At 43.4% G+C, this 12375-nt stretch overlaps 1 protein-coding gene across 4 annotated transcripts in view; it reads right to left on the bottom strand.

Moving 5' to 3' along the window:
• The window catches only part of abca2 (ATP-binding cassette, sub-family A (ABC1), member 2), a 169942-nt gene that overhangs the window by 33198 nt on the left and 124369 nt on the right, over positions 1-12375 (bottom strand). For all 4 annotated transcript variants that reach the window (XM_075468148.1, XM_075468150.1, XM_075468151.1 and 1 more), the window contains 3 exons: positions 6491-6593; positions 1091-1416; positions 468-681 (listed from right to left, as the gene is read on the bottom strand). In XM_075468148.1, the coding sequence (XP_075324263.1) occupies positions 468-681; positions 1091-1416; positions 6491-6593 (643 nt within the window). The remainder of the gene's footprint in view (positions 1-467; positions 682-1090; positions 1417-6490; positions 6594-12375) is intronic.

Raw genomic sequence — 12375 nt, 5'->3', positions numbered from 1 at the left:
CATCACTTTGTGGAACTGGAACTTCTTTGCATCTCAACTTTATTGATTCGTGTCAGTCTGTGCAGACACATCCACATCATCAGCACGTCTCATTGATTGTCACTGTTACGGCACATATAACGTGCACTGACTGCAATTTCTCTTCATAATACGAAATAAATGTTTCTTATTTCTCGAGTACAATTGAGAACATTTTTTTCTCACATATGTCAATAAATGGCATTTTTAATGTCCAAACAGTTTTGTGCCAGATGCAAATAAATAGTAAATCCTGGCTAAAATTTGTTGGGAAAGCCGAGTCAAAGTATCTAGTGCACTATAAAGTAGTGTCAACATTGTTCATAGTAAATTTATTAAAAACTATCACCTTTGAACTGAAATGATACAGAATCGTCTCTGTTAAATTAATAATGAAAATGAATTGAAATCCTGCAAGCTTTTTGTCTTTCAGGCATTTTCTTTCCTACCTGTGCAGCCGCAATCTGTCTGATGTGAAGAGCAGATATTCAGAGACATTTCTGCCTGTGATGTCCACCAGGATGTCACCTGTCACCACCTTCATGAGAGGGGGATGTCCTCCTACACCACTGGGGCAGGAGAAGCCTGTGCCCTGCATGGAGCAGGTGCAACGCACTGGTTCATGGATGGACAGAGGGAGGGTGGGAGGAGACGTAACAGGCTCTAAGCAAACATAAAAAACATGTATCATCAGGCCTTTTAAGAACATTTTGGCTTGTCATAGCAAGGAAAAACAGTTGGAATTAATACTGTTAACAATGGCTTAGGTCCATTAATTATCCCTGTAACTAATTCCCACTAACCATCAGAAATCCCTTTTACTTTATCTACTCATTTGCCGATGTTTGTGAGTTACGACATCATTTTGGTATAAATATTCTCTAGAGTGGTTGAATTTAGAAAAGAGGTCCGTTTTAAGAACTTATTTGCATGTCTTTTGTAAAATTTAAACATAATGGGATAATAATGTCAAAATGGTATATTCCTGCTTCAAAAGATGTGCAGCTACATATAATGTGTGGATTGTCCAAAGTTTTAGGATTTAGTGCATAGCTTTGAGTGATGGACTCACCATGGACCATGGCTGGAGGGGGAACTGTAAAGTTCCATAACTCATCCTCAAAATGAGGGTCTGGGTCATCAGAAGGTGCCGGTGAAGGTGGAGGGGGAACAAAGTTGGAGAGGGGGACCCCTTGGGTGAAAGAGTCCAGACACATGGAGTCAAAGTACTGGGCAGCCAGGGTCTTGGAGTTGTTGGCATTGGGATTTAGGGTCTGAGCCAGTTGGTCCAGAGTGCTGTTGAAGGGGGTTTTAAGGACACACGTAGCACCAACGCCCGAGGGGAGACGAAGGGTGTTGATGATCTTTTGAGGACTGGCATCTGGTAAAAGCTTAATCCTGAGAGGAGTTCCAAGGATGATTTTGTTAGACAGTGCACAGATTACTTCAAGTCACAAATATTTATTCTAATGTAACATGACTTCAGCAGAACAGTTTTTTCAGTGCCATAATTGGACCCAGAAACTTATTGGAGCATTTGGATAAATCAGACTTCTGCTCAGATTGAACTTAGTTAACTACCTCAAGGTGAACTATACTGGGGATGGAGGTTAGATAACTCCATCTCGTACATATAAGAATGATTACGTTGCATTATATTTCTGACAATGGAGTAACGGAGATATTAATAATTGTCAACAATCAACAAAGGAAGAACGTGTCATGAATAAAAATTAAGTCTACAACTTTCACAGAACAAAAAAATAAAACCATCAAATGTAGTTTGTTGAACATTACATCTGTTTTGTTTAGTTCTCTGTTAAGTTAAATTATACCAATTATCAGATGCTTTTGTCCAAAACAACTAACAAGAAAAAAACACAATGGTGGGTGATGTCATGCTAAATATCTTGCCTAAGGATAGTTTATCATGTGAACTGGGGGTGTTGACGAGCTAACATCTGAATAAAAAACAACTACGCTAGCTCCTGGGCTTCAGCTGCCCAGTAGTGGCTTTATTAAGAAGATTAAACGATCAATTAGTGATCACCATGTTGATTCATTTTGTCTAATAGAATGCTGGCTGCAGAAGGATAATTATGGAAGCAAAAATGAATTAATTCCCCTTGTTAATTAAATTTTCACATTCCTCAAACCACAGTTCAAGAAGGAGAATGAATGGAAAGATTTAGGGCACATCTGGGGTGTTCACCAATAGCTACACTCCAACACTCAAAAGACCTGATTTTAGAGGTTCACATAGACATCACAATCCTAGAATGAATATCTAGCATTTTACATTTTCAAGGAGTTAGAGTAGAAGGAGTTGTGAGTGAACCGTTAAGTAAGTAAGTAGCTACAACCAATGTGAGCACAACAGACAGGGTCAGGAGAATAAACAGTACAAAACTCGTTAAAGGAAAATAACATAAAACAAATATGGCAGAAAGCATGGGCATCAAGCATCTATGATGTTTCTATCGTGAAATATCATGACATACTCAAAAGAGAGCTGTAGAGAGAAACTGCCATTTTTTCTCTTTAATAACCAGGTGACTGAAATAGCTTCAATAATCAGGAGCTACTTGCATCAGTGTACTACAGTTTTTCTCAGTCGCTTTGGTACATTTCTCAGATCAGAATTGAAATTTTCAAAACTACTTGTTCAATCTTCACATCATTGTGTCACTTGTGCACATCAAAAAAGCAGTTTCTCATGACTTTGAACAAGTTGCAAATGCTTTGGTACATCCATGCAAATGATTATTTACAATTCTCTGCTGTTTCCTACATTATCAATTGCTTATGTCATGTTGATCAAAATTGTAATGGGTCTCTGTTGAATAGTCTCACCCCCCACAACATTTAGGCATTAGTTCATTGCATAAGTCTTTACATGCAAAATGGTTGAACAAGTTGTCATAATATGTCAAGCATATTTCTATACATTTCCATTATACAGTACATTTTTTCTAAATCTGTCCTTAATTGGTAGATTGCTCCCAGGTGAATCTTGACTTTCTCTAATGAAGGGAAATGTGTGACACATTAGATCAGCCAATGATCAACCAGTTTTCTGAAATAGCTTAAATAATAGCTATATCTTGAATAGCTATCTCATTAACCATAAACTGGCACAACACAATGTTACAATGTCTGACAATGGAAGGACAAGGAATTGGACAGGGTCAACAGCACAGAGAAGAAGAAGAAGATTTTTTGATTTTTACAAAAACATTTTAACGGAATACATTGCACTGTGTTAATATGTAAAACAGGATAAATTAATTTTTAAGAAACTGTGCAAACTGCAGTTCATCATCATCAACAGTACAAAGGATATTATTATAACACAAGATGCTTTTAAAACGTTCGAGATCATCTGTGAGCTTGTAAAAGCTAAATTCCAGCCTCAGTCTGCACCTGATGCTGTAATTTAGCAAGGGTAAATGGACATTGACATGGACAGGAGGGTCAGCACCATCACTGACTACATTAACTTCTGTAGGGACACTGTGATTCCAGTGAGGACTGTAAGGTGCTATTCAAATAATAAACCATGGATCACCAGTGACATCAAAGACCTCCTGAACCAGAAAAAGAGGGTGTTCCAGAATGGGGATGGAGAAAGGCGGAGGAGTGTACAACAGGAGCTTAAAAAGACATTACATCAAGCTAAGGTGGAGTACAAGAAAAAGGTGGAGAGACAGCTGGAGAACAATAACACCAAGGAGGTGTGGAGGGGCATGATGACCATCACTGCATACAGACTGAAGAACTCTGTCTGTGGAAGGTGATGTGGACAGAGCCATTACTTTCAACCATTATTACAACAGGTTTGACAGTGTGGCTTTTCCCTCCTCTGCTGCTGCTCCCTCCACCCCCACCACTACAGCTGCTTCCTCTATACTGCTTCCACTGCCCTGCTGTACTTCCACCTCAATGGCAATCCGCATTGCCAAACCTCCTCCATCTGACTGCACCTCCACCTCCTCCACCTGGCCTCCTGAGCCCACCTACACCTCCACCTCTGCGGCAGCTTCCACCACCAGGCATCCTGAGTCCAGCTGCAGCTCCAACTCTGGTGCAACTCCCACCACAAGCACTCCTCTGTCCAGCTCAACCCCCAACGCCATCTCTATGATTGATAGCAACATCACTCCTGTTGCCATCCCTCCACTACAACCTCTGTCTCTAACTATAGAGGAGGTTGGAGCTGAGCTCAGGAGACTTCAGTCAGGGAGGACTGCAGGCCCAGATGGAGTCTGTCCAAGGCTTCTGAGGGACTGTGCTGGTCAACTAGCAGTCCCTCTTCAGAGGCTCTTCAATATGAGCCTTCAGATGGAAAAAGTCCCAGTACTGTGGAAAACTTCTTGTCTCATACCGGTGCCCAAATTAGGGCAACCGGTGGAGCTGAATGACTACAGACCGGTGGCTTTGACATTTCATATCATGAAGACCTTCGAGAGAGACTCCTTGTTTGTCGCATGAGACTGCAGGTTGCTGAGGCTCTTCTCCAGTTTACCTACCAGAAACACATAGGAGTGGAACACGCGATTCTGTACATGCTGGCATATGCTTGTGAGAATCATGTTCTTTGACTCCAGTGCCCTCAACACCATACGGCCTCCCATACTGAAAGACAAGCTGCTCGGTATGGGTGTGGCCCCCTCCCTGACATCATGGATTATAGACTATTTGTCTGCCAGACCACAGTATGTCAGGATGGGGAAATGTGTTTCTGGAACACTGGAATGCAGTACTGGTGCTCCGCAGGGTACTGTTTTGGCTCCTTTTCTTTTCACCCTGTACACATCAGACTTCAGGTACAACTCAGAGTCCTGCCACATACAGAAGTATTCTGATGATACGGCTGTTGTAGCATATGTGCGCGGTGGACAGGAGAAGGAGTACAGGGACCTTGTGGAGGCCTTTACTGACTGGACCAAAAATAACTGTCTGCTTCTGAACACTACCAAGACCAAAGAGCTGGTGGTGGACTTCAGGAGATCTAAAACTCCATACCAGTCAGTCTGCATTGATGGAGGGGAGATGGAGACTGTTCAGACCTGCAAATACCTGGGGGTGGTGCTGGATAATAAACTGGAGTGGTCTGCCAACATAGACGCAGTGTACAGGAGGGGCCAGAGCGTCTCTTTTTCCTGAGACGGCTCAGGTCCTTCAATGTCTGCGGTGATATGCTGTGGATGTTTTATCACACTATCATTGAGAGTGCACTGTTCTATGCTGCTGTCTGCTGGGGGAGTTGCACTACAGACAAAAACTGTAGGCGCCTGGACAAACTGGTGAAAAAGGCTGGTTCTGTTGTAGGCAGAAGGCTGGACCCTCTCAGTGCTGTGGTGGAGAAACGGATGAGGAGGAAGTTAGATTCTGTTTTGGAGAATAATAAACATCCTCTCAACAGCATCCTGGCAGGACAGAGGAGCAGCTGCAGTGAGAGGCTCATCTCTCTGCGCTGCAGGACTGAGAGGTTCAGGAGGTCCTTTGTTCCCACAGCCATAAGGCTTTATAACAGTGACTGCTGAGTTCTTCTCAAATTGATTGATTGATTTTTATTTATTTGTTTATTTTTTCATTTAGTCATTTATTATTATTTAGTTAGTAGTAGTAGTATTATTGTTGTTTTATTGTTGTTAATACAATCATGGTAAATATTTAAAAAAATGTTGAGCTACTTGACGAATTTGAATTTCCCCCATTGGGGGATAAATAAAGTATTTTTCTATTCTTCTATTCTATTCTATTGCAAAATGAGAGCACCAATTCTATAGAGATATGGAAGGCTCTGAATTATAGAGCCAGCAGGCCCTTTCCCTCAATTAACACCCCTTTACATCAAACGAGGCGGAGCGAAAGATAAAGAGACCCAAAACAAGATCCGCTTAAAGGTTGGCCAGTGTGTCTAGATTAAGAGTCAAGGTAAAGTATGACGTAGCCGGTAGTAATTGCCAAAAGCATCTCCATACGGCTGCACTCACTCCCCCCAACAAATGACTATGTATTTGCAGCCTATCATACAGCCTTCAACTTCCTGCTGTCCCTGTTTGTTACCTATGTTTTAGGATGCCTGGTCATTTACACCCCCTCATTTTCACCAAGATCCTGTATTGATAATGGTAGAGTCAGATGTGCATAAAGTCTTTTCCAGCACATCCCAAACATCCCACAAACCAGATAAAATCCAGGCGGTGTTATCTTGGAATGTGCCTGTGGCAATAAGAAAAAAAAAATCTAACTATATTCAGATAGTCATCTCATCTAATGTTTTTGGGTTCATGTTGTTAAACCAAGACCAATGTGACCAACTGAAGCAACCCCGCATCATTTGCTCCGTTCAATAAAAGTAGTTTTTTTTTTATGTTTAGGCCAGGCAGTGTACATTATAATTTTTAAAAAAGCTGGGGATATTGCACTTAATGGAAATGTAATTGTAAAACAAATTTCATGATACCTGTACTGGGGTCTTTCTTCATTGGCGTAGGGGATGAAGTTGCCTCTAGGTTGGGTGTAGTTATGATACTGAGATGGCGACAAAATCAAGGGTGGTAAATCTCCTGTAAAACAAGATAAACAGTCTTGTCATCCACCAGTGATTACTTCTTCTGTATATTCTAAAAGCATACAAGGGAAAGAAACTGCTAATTAATGTGTTGTGTCACCATCACTTTAATGCATCAAATGACTATGATGGTGTAATGTGTTCAGTTAAGAAATTATCGCCACCTCTGCAACCCTAAGCCAAAGTTTCCTTATCCTAGTCACGGAGACCCCAAAGCTCGAGATGTTTTAGATCTTGTGCTGCTAAAACACACAGGACTAAATCTACTCTGAAGCTCATCATCAGATTTTTTTTTAAGTCTCATTATGGCCCACTGACACCGCATGTTGGAGTATGGAAATATGCATTACAGGGGGTCCGCTGAGCCTGACATGTAAATTGCTTTCTTAAAGTGACTGGTTTTCTTCGTATTTTCTCATTGATTTACCTTTTACACTCACTGTATTGTACAGTGTTACAGTAATAAGCGTAAAGACACAGGTTGGGGTAATATCTCACTAGGTCTCACTAGGATCTTTGGCAGTGTTTTGGGTTTAGTGTCTGGCAAAATCCCACAATGCCCTGGATATATCGGTATGGAATCATTGTATAAGTATGTTATTGTAGAGACCACATACATGTACTAGACACATGCCACATGCATACATTCACATACACATATATATGTGCTCAGACATTTACACATGCACAAACACGCACACCCACACATATTCCACTTAATAATATGAAAGATAGATATCTGACATTACAACATAAACAATAATTTACCACTTCATTTTTCACTGTATCAGCTCAAATTTGGTACACAGCATTGTGAGACTGACCTATGTAATTCTGCAATAAATTAGATGGATCAGCTAAACAATATGACTATCATAAGCAAAAACTCACTGCTGGACAGAAATTCCTGTGCAGAAACAGAGAGCGGAACAACAGACCTCCCCTGCCCAGCATCCTGCTAGCTAATGCACAGTCCCTGGCCAACAAACTGGACGAGTTATGTGCACGGATCAAACACCAACGGGACATAAGGAACTGCTGTGTGCTAACGTTCACAGAGACGTGGCTGGAGCCTCACGGTCCAAACCGTGTCGTTACTCTGGAGGGCTTCACTATCTACCGCCAGGACAGAACGAAAGACTCAGGCAAGTCAAGAGGAGGGGGTGTGTGCTTTATGGTTAACTCCTTGTTGGCCACTGATGTCACTGTGCTGGAAACACAATGCTCCCCGGTCCTGGAGCTGCTGACCATTATAGCCAGACCCTTCTACCTCCCCTGGGAATTCAACTCAGTCCTCCTCACAGCTGTTTACATCCCACCACAGACTGATAAAACTCTTGCCTTGGATGAGCTGTATAGGACTGTGAATGGATTGGAGAACACGCACCCGGAGGCTGCATCTATTGTTTTGGGAGACTTCAACAGAGGAAACATGAAGAAAGTTCTCCCAAAATACTTCCAACACATCTCCTTTCACACCAGGGGGGAGCAGACTCTGGATCACTGTTACAAACCTTTCAGAGACTGCTACAAACCCCTCCCCCGCCCAGCTTTTGGAAAGGCAGATCACTGCTCCATCCTATTGCTCCCCGCATATAGACAAAAGGTGAAGCAGGAAAAAACGGTTTCAAGGGACGTCTTTCTATGGGACAACGAGGCTGAGGAGGTCCAAAGGGACTGTTTTGAGTCGAATGACTGGCAGATGTTTGAGGATGCAGCAGACGGCAACATCCACAAATATACAGACTCTGTCACGGGCTACATAAGTAAGTGCATCGACGATGTCGTTCCAAAACGTATCGTTCGCACTTACCCAAACCAGAAACCCTGGGTAGGTAGTGGAATTCGCCTTAACCCTCTGGAGTCTAAGGCCTTTTCAGAGACTTTGAGGCAGTTGTCACCACCTTGACATTTCAACTAACTGTAAACATCTATGCAAAAGTGACACACATGGTTGTATTCTGAAAAGCCTAACAAAAAATAATATGAGAGTGAAGTGAATGTAATACAAACAAGTTTTATTTAAATTGAGGGGAAACACAACTGTACAAAAAAACAAGTTTTAGAGGTCTTCAAACAGTGCAAGAAAACACACTATAAATATATCTAGCCAAGACTTTTGAAGGTTGAACCTTGTAAACAAAAGTGTTGGCTGCATAAAAGTAAAAAGTGCAGTCAGAAATGTTTTTTTGTTTTCACACAAACTGTAAAAAAAGTAATTGAAACTCCAGGCAGTGTCTCTGAGAGTTGAATACAAATTAGATGGGTGTGTAATACCCCTGATTCCCCCACCCCCCTGTCACTCTCCATGTGATAATTGTCTGTCACTGGCAGGACATTGCTGCCTTCCCCCACATGCTGGCTGAATGGGGTGTGTTCTCACCTGTGAATAGCCACTCAATCACCTGGTACTTTACATGTGAATAGCGATAGGTGTGGCCTAGGAGGCTGCTGCAGTCTGAGACTACAGAAAATCCAAAGATTTCTGTTCACTGTCTTTAAAAAGGGCCAGCTATAGAATTTATTTTAATATATATATTTGAAAACTAGAAGTTTCAAGGTTTTTAATGGTGTCACTTATATGTTTGAGTGACAAAAACTCACAGAGTTACAGATGTGTTTTTGGAGTTGCGTCAAAATTCCCGCTGGCGGGATTTAGACTCCAGAGTGTTAGACTAAAGGCGAGGACCGCTGCCTTTAACTCAGGGGACCCTGACGCCAACAAAGCAGCCAAATACGACCTCCTAAAGTCCATCAAAAGGGCCAAGAAGGACTACAGGGACAGAGCGGAGTCCAACTATCATATCCCTAACCCCAGGCGCATGTGGAGCGGCCTTCGCTGTATCATAGACTATAAGGGGAGGAACACGAACACTGTTCAGCCCTCCGCATTACCAGACGTGCTTAACACCTTCTTTGCTTGGTTTGATGTGGAGAATACAACATACGCCAGGAGCCCACAGGCCACCGAGGGGGCTGCCACACTGATCCTGGAGAGGGACGATGTGAGGCGGTCCTTCAAAAAGGTCAACCCCAGGAAAGCACCGGGACCGGATGGCATCCCAGGCCGGGCTCTCAGGGTGTGTGCTGACCAACTGGCGACAGTGTTCATCAACATCTTCAACTTCTCCCTGCGTCTGTCCGTGGTCCCCACCCCCTTTAAAACTTCCACCATTGTTCCAGTCCCGAAGAAACCGGTGGCTTCCTGTCTGAATGACTACCGCCCTGTCGCACTAACATCGGTCATCATGAAGTGCTTCGAGCGATTAGTCAAAACACACATCTGCTCCTTTCTGCCTGACTCTCTGGATCCCCTGCAGTTTGCCTACAGAGCAAATAGATCCACGGATGATGCCATCTCTCTGGCAACACACACTGCACTCACCCACCTGGACCAAGGGAACACATATGTGAGAATGCTGTTTATTGACTGCAGCTCAGTGTTCAATACCATCAGTCCCTTTAAGCTCGTCACCAAGCTAACAGATCTGGGGCTAGAATCCTTCATCTGCAACTGGATCTACAGCTTCCTGACAGGGAGGCCCCAGGCGGTGAAAATGGGCAGTTACACCTCCTCCTCCCTGTTCCTGAACACCGGTGCTCCACAGGGCTGTGTGCTTAGCCCTCTTCTGTACTCTCTGTTCACCCACGACTGTGCTGCCAGGCACAGCTCAAATATCATCCTCAAGTTTGCTGACGACACAACCATCTTGGGCTTCATTACCAACAACGATGAGACGGCCTGTAGAGAGGAGGTGAAGTCACTGCACAGCTGGTGCCAGGCCAATAACCTCTCTTTCAACGTCAGCAAAACCAAAGAGATGATTGTGGACTTTAGGAGGCAGTGGAGGAGCATACACCTCCCCATCTACATCGGAGACGCGGAAAGTGGAAAGGGTCAGCAGCTTCAAGTTCCTCGGTGTGCACATCTCCGAGGACTTCAAGTGGTCACGCCAAACCGACATGGTGCCCAAGAAGGCTCGCCAGCGGCTCTTCTTCCTTCGGAGGCTGAAGAAGTTTGGTATGAACTCAACCATCCTAACCAACTTCTACAGGTGCACCATCGAGAGCCTGCTGACGAGCGGCATCACGGTCTGGTACGGGAACTGTTCTGCCTGTTACATTCTGCCTCTAATAAACTCAAACGGACTACAGAATATATCCTTCTAGCCCAACGGGGCTATAGGTTTATTAAACTCATAACTGGAGCTACAAAGATGCATGACTTCCCTGGCTCAGTCACTGGTGTAACACACAAATCAGTCCGTGTGGACAACAGTTCCCATTGATATATCCTTTCTGTTTTTTTTTTCTTTTTCTCCTTGTTTCTCTGGTTACACTCTAGCTGTAAACAATGTACAATTCTGACAAGGTAGGAGGTCAGGCGTTACTGAAAATCTTGTCTACACGGTATAACTCATAACTGTTACTGGAAATGTAATCTGTTAAGTATAGATCATAACTGTTCGTATATTAATCATATCCTAGGCAACATGAACTTAAACTAGTTATAGATATCAATAAAATTAAATGATGGTTTCTTATCAACTCATTAACAGCTTAACACATTCTGTGCACATAGACACGTTTGTAATAACAATGGATTTTTTTCTTTTCTTCTCACATTCACAACACATACAATGTTTTTTTTTTTTTTTTCTTTTTTTTTTTTTTTTTTTTCTTTTCCCTTTTCCCCCCAAAGGCCATAGGTGGTTCACCACTAGTGACTCACAAAGTCTTTGAATCTTTGTGGTTTCACCACTGTGCGACCAGATCTAGTGGTCACCGGTAGGTCACTCCCACCAGCACTGTCTTGGTCAGACGTTGGGGTGTGTGTGTCAGGAACAGCTGGTACCGGTACATCAATGTCCATAGGCTCACTGAAAGCCTGTGCATCGGCACGCCGGAGGTGTTTGCGGTTCCTCCTAAGGACACCACCCGACTGCAGCTGGATGTCGTATGATCTTGCATCCACGATCCTCAGTACCTTGCCTAGTCTCCACACTGTGTGAGGCTCAAATGGTTGTACTCGCACACAATCACCTGGTTTCAGTGTGTCTAGATCTCTGGCTGATCGGTTGTAGTAGGCACACTGGCGTTCTTGTTTCCTTTTCAGCCTCTGTTCCGCTCGTTGCACTTCTGGCTGCAGAAGGCTCGTTTTAGTGAGCAGAAGTGTTCTGGTGCGGCGGCTGAGAAGTCTTTGTGCTGGACTGCTCTCTAGGCCTTGTGACGGCGTGTTGCGGTGATCCAACATCGCGAGGTAAGGATCTTGTCCAGCCATTTTCGCTTTGAGCAACAGTCTTTTGGCTGTTTTGACCGCCGATTCTGCTTTGCCATTGCTTTGAGGGTGCCCTGGCGACGAGGTCTTGTGCAGGAATTCCCATTTTTCGCTGAATCTTTTGAATTCTTGCGAGGAGTATTGCGGTCCATTATCTGAAATGAGAACATCAGGGATTCCCTGTCTGGCAAAATGGGCTTTCAATTTCTTTATCACTGTTGTAGATTTCGTGTCTGACAGGTAGTCGATTTCCCAGAAGTTTGAGTGATAATCTACTGTGATTAGATAGTCCTTGTTGTCAAACATAAACAGATCAGTGCCCACTTTAGCCCATGGACGGTTTGGCATTTCGTGTGAGATCAGTGTTTCTTTCTGCTGCTTGTAATCCACTGACCTGCAGATGTCACACTTGCTTACGTACATTTTGCTTTGGTCACTAATCCCTGGCCAGTATACGCACTCTCTGGCTCTCCGTAGGCATCCTTCTACGCCCAGATGA

Source organism: Odontesthes bonariensis, chromosome 6 (genome assembly GCF_027942865.1).
Source record: "Odontesthes bonariensis isolate fOdoBon6 chromosome 6, fOdoBon6.hap1, whole genome shotgun sequence".
NCBI lineage: Eukaryota > Metazoa > Chordata > Actinopteri > Atheriniformes > Atherinopsidae > Odontesthes > Odontesthes bonariensis.
This window is presented reverse-complemented; position numbering and strand designations above follow the sequence as displayed.